The sequence below is a fragment of the Pygoscelis adeliae genome, unplaced genomic scaffold (assembly GCF_000699105.1).
Source record: "Pygoscelis adeliae isolate BGI_AS28 unplaced genomic scaffold, ASM69910v1 Scaffold75, whole genome shotgun sequence".
NCBI lineage: Eukaryota > Metazoa > Chordata > Aves > Sphenisciformes > Spheniscidae > Pygoscelis > Pygoscelis adeliae.
In genome coordinates this window covers 4,554,563-4,559,116 of record NW_008824772.1, presented here as the reverse complement: position 1 = coordinate 4,559,116, position 4,554 = coordinate 4,554,563, and the positions used below count along the sequence as shown (strand labels likewise).

Here is a 4,554-nt window from a genome sequence, read left to right as displayed (position 1 = left end):
GGCCCCGGCCCGCCTCGCCCCGCCGCGGGCGGGGGCCAAACCCCGACCCGTTTCAGGGCTTTTCTACAACACCGACCCGGCACCAATTGCTGCGTGCCGCGGTGCGCCGGGTGCCGTCCACCCCTGTGTGTCTGCGTGCGCCCGCAGGTACCCCTATACCTGTGTGGGTGTGTGTGTACACACGCGGACACGCACGTGCAGCAAAACAATCTTCCAAAAAAACCCCAACCCGATAATACCGGTTTACAGATGAAAATGATGCGTATGGATCTATTCGGCCTGCTTTGCCCTAAATTGCGGGCAGCAGCCTCCCGTCTGCGACAGTCTTGACCTTTCCTTCCGCTTAGAGCTTTTCTGATTTTAATATTTGCTGATTGCTTGTTTCTATGTGTGGCACATTGTTATGGTTTTAAACTTACTTTTGTAGCACTTGTGAAAACCTGTGTACAGCGATTGATTTATCAGCTCGGTGCAGATCACGGGTTAATGACCTTCAGATGTGGCCAATTTAATTATAATGATAGCTGACATCGCACGCGATACAGGGCTGGGATTGCACTTGCCTGCTGATCCTGGAATAATGACTTTTATTCCCTTCCTCGTTAGGACGATGGCTTCTATCTCCGAGCGCACCTTCATCGCCATCAAGCCTGACGGAGTCCAGCGGGGACTGGTGGGAGAGATCATCAAGCGGTTTGAACAGAAAGGCTTCAAACTGGTGGCCATGAAATTAATACACGTAAGCTTTCCTTAGTTTGTATGTCTCCTTTTTCATATAAACTGCAGCCTTAAAGTAGGGCAGCAGGCTGCAACGACAAGCGTCGTCTTCAGAACAATTAAACCTGAAATTTTGCGAAGCCTTTGACTATTTTGGAAAAGTTCCAATTCCCAGCTCTGGCTAAATGCTTTGGACATGCCAAGCATGCTAATTTTAGTAACTTCATGTCATTAGTCTGAAGAGAGTATTCTTTTAGCTGCATCCTATACCTAAAAAATATCTCCGAGTATCTTCAACAAATGCCAGGTCACATAAGCTGTCTATATTGGCAGAAGATACTTTGCGAAGTTCAGCTCTGGTTAAAGCAAACAGCTCAAGTTCGTATCGACCAAAAGTACTTCTAGGAAGATGCTAGCAATGCAGACTTCTCAAGTGCGTGCAAGTTTTAGGATTAATAGTGCTCTGTGGTTAATCTGCCTGATTTCAGTATGCTCTTAACTTCTTACAGTAAGCTGGTTTTGGTTGGTTGGTTTTTAATGCAGGCCTCTGAAGACCTTCTGAGGGAACACTACATTGACCTAAAGGACCGGCCATTCTATGATGGTCTGGTGCAGTACATGCACTCGGGACCCGTTGTAGCTATGGTGAGTCTTTAAAAATTAAGCTCAGCTAAGGAAAATACCCTGTATAATTGTCTTACCTGCAATAAGATTGTGTTACCTATTGAATTCTAGTTTACTTTTAAAAGGACTTTAAAACCTAGATTCAAATACTGCAATTAGGAAGACATGCTGTTAACTCCTTTTTCTTTTCATCTTTGTTTCATAATCTTCCTCTCCTTTGAGTCAATGTGTTGAGGAAGAAGGCAGGGGTAAAAGGGGGAACCAAAGCTGGGACCTTGGGAAACCGCAAACCTGCACAGAAAACCCGCTATGAGATGCCATGTATTAAGCAAGCTGAAAAATGCTGGCAGAATATTTTTACTGCACTCCCAAGCTATAGTAACTTTGAAAATCTTTTTCGGTCTAACTTCATTAGAAGGGATTTTCTCTTCTTTTCCTTGATAGTGTATTTGTAAGGTAGTTGAGCTGGAGGTCTAGATCTTCAGTGAGCAGGCAGCTTTGTGAGGCTGTTTACCATACTGAGGTTTAAAATTACCCTCTTCCCGTCCTTGGTGAGGAGAGGTGTTGTGCGGAAGGAGAGAACTTCAATAGAGGCTTCAAGAATCTGACGGGAAAATTGGAGATAAAGTGTGTCTTGCTATTAGGAATATTCGGGTGGTGATTTGTGATGGACAGCGTTGCGTAATCCTGGAAGGTATGATTAACTCTTGCTACTTTATCTACCGCTAAGATTTAATAATCTCCATGGATTTTTTTTTTTTGTTTTTAAGGTGTGGGAAGGTCTTAACGTGGTTAAGACTGGAAGAGTGATGCTGGGGGAAACTAATCCATTCGACTCAAAGCCTGGCACCATTCGTGGTGACCTCTGCGTCCAAGTTGGACGGTATGTTTTGAAACGATTGGTATCATCTAAAGACACTGAATGTCCAGTGGTATGTCATGATATATGTCATGATATATGTAGGAACTGTGCTCCATCCTTCTCTATCTTGTGCACGGAGCTGCCGTTCCCTGTGCCCGTGTCATGTTATGATCTAAAGATGGGAGCCGAGTTGTGGTCTTCCCCATTGACAAACGATGAGCAGGGCTGGGACGGCATGCTCCCTGCCTCCTACCGCTTTACAGTTACTTACAACTTCTCTCCATCGTGGAGACCACTTCAAAAAGCGAAGCGTGCTTTGCTTTGAGTTTGAGGATGATACTACTGCTTTTATATCCACCTTTTCTTTTCCTAGGAACATCATTCACGGAAGTGATTCTGTAGAAAGTGCTGAGACAGAGATCAACTTGTGGTTCGCTCCCGACGAACTGGTTGATTACAGAAGCTGTGCTCATGAATGGATCTACGAGTAGAACGGAGCCGATACCTTCTGATAGTCTGTCTGTGAACAGCTGCTAGCCTCTAGCTGCCTCAACGCCCTTCATATAAACTGGTAGAAACCCGCCTCAGAATTCTGTGAGATTGCTCTGCTGGGAATAGTAAATATAGTCAGTGTTTGCTGCTGCTTTGGTTAAAAAGCTGTCGAGTTATAGATGGAATTGTACTCTTAAAAAGCTGCTTCTGGGGGTGAGATAATCTCCATGGATTTTCAGAGCATATAATTGTCCCGAATTGTCCCAGACATCTATTGTCCCGAAACACTCCGTAGTCAAAGAGGGCATTTTGGTAAATAGAAAAAAAATTGGTAAAAATTTATTTGGTAAATAAATATGCAAATGGCTCAGTGTCCAAAGTTGACGTTGTTAAAATGTTAGGGGACAACTGGTGGTTTGTAAATATATTGATGGTGTGCCCAGACGCTGGGGGCTGAACTCGGTATCCAGCGAATCCCCATGCCCAAGGCGGCTGGAGGAAGAAAGCCTCTTCCTCCCTGCAGAACGCGCTGTGCCTCTACGCAGAGCGTAGCTTTGACCAAAATGAGAACTTTCCTCTAGATGGACACTGCTTCAGCTTGCTTTTTTTATCCCCACATGGGATTTATTTAGCATTTTAAGGAAGGATCAATAGGCCAGGCTTTCCGAAATGCCCTTTTATGTGAAAAGAAGACCAGTGTGAGGTTGGTGAGGGAGATCTGCCTTCAGCCACCTTACTGTAGCGGTCCTCTGGCGCTGCGCAGAGCAACAGCAGGGCGCCCGCCGTTTGCTTTACTGACTGAACAGCTGATGGCTCAGCTACGTCCCCGTTTGTGTCCTTTCCTTAATAGCTGGAACTACAAAGCGAGCTGTTCTTGGGTAAGGTATTTCAGAAGTGACTGTAGCTTTTTTTTTTTTAATTTATTCAATCATGTAATGAAATACAGTCATGATAATGCTAAAGGTATTTCAGTAGAGGTGCCTGCTTCTATCAGAGAAAACGATCCGCCTCTTGCAGAAATCTTAATAACAAACATTCATTAGCTGTACTGGATGAGGAACAAGAAATGTGTTGGGGTCAATATTATGTATTTATTTACCTGCAGCCTGTATTCATTAAGAGTTTCATGAAGTTAGTTGTTTGAACTCCTAGATTTTTTTTCCCTCCAGCGAGTTCTTGTTTCAAATACGGAACTGTGCAATGAATGTTGAAGTCGATGCTTACGATACTTCATGAGGATATCTAACTCCCGAAAAGAGATGGTGCAAAATAAAACAACAACTGCTGTTTAAGTGAAATAAAAGGAAATCTTCACTGTATTGTCTTAGAGCTAATTAATGAGCATAAGGAGAGGGAACAAATTCCCTAACTACCACAGGAGATAAATAATGAAGTTAAAGGGAATGTGTGACAAACCTGCGCAGGGGGCGAGAAGTCTCCAGTTCCATTTTTGCTTGAAGGATTACTTGAGGTTTCTTTTTCTTGATTTGCTTACTGTAAAATAGAGAAATGGGAGTTACCTGGCGGCGGGGGGGGTGTCTACGGAGGAGTGTTTCTGCCGCGTTTAGCCGGGGAGGAGGGGGAGGTCGGCCGCCTCTCGAAGAGGTGCGATACTCCGGCACTTGCGCGGTGCCCGAGCGAGCACGTCCAGTTTCACTCGTCGTAAGCGGCCCGTCGGGGAGAGGCTGCGTTAAGGACCGCACAGGGCGTTGCTTTGGCGTTAGAATAAATTGCAGTGATGGCCCGCGGCTGCACCTCGCGCAGGGAGGGGAAATGCATTTTGTGACTCGGTAAAGGACCAAGTAGCGAACACAGTGGGCAGTAACCACGCCCTTCCCCCTTCCCCTCGGGATCCCGGG

General features: G+C 45.3%; 1 protein-coding gene across 1 annotated transcript; it reads left to right on the top strand.

Annotated features, from left to right (window-relative positions):
* Nucleotides 1-610: 610 nt before the first annotated feature.
* On the top strand, nt 611-2,878 carry LOC103916675 (nucleoside diphosphate kinase-like). The gene is made up of 4 exons (XM_009323727.1): nt 611-739; nt 1,261-1,362; nt 2,112-2,224; nt 2,577-2,878. The coding sequence occupies exons 1-4, from the start codon at nt 611-613 to the stop codon at nt 2,692-2,694; spliced, it is 462 nt and encodes a 153-aa protein (XP_009322002.1). The 3' UTR covers nt 2,695-2,878.
* The last annotated feature ends 1,676 nt before the right edge of the window (nt 2,879-4,554 follow it).

Excerpts from the sequence above, each read along its gene's own strand:
- LOC103916675 (XM_009323727.1), top strand. The coding sequence starts at position 611 with ATGGCTTCTATCTCCGAGCGCACCTTCATCGCCATCAAGCCTGACGGA. Across the intron at positions 1,363-2,111 it reads CGGGACCCGTTGTAGCTATG|GTGTGGGAAGGTCTTAACGT; the intron begins GTGAGTCTTTAA and ends TTTGTTTTTAAG. Across the intron at positions 2,225-2,576 it reads CTCTGCGTCCAAGTTGGACG|GAACATCATTCACGGAAGTG; the intron begins GTATGTTTTGAA and ends TTCTTTTCCTAG.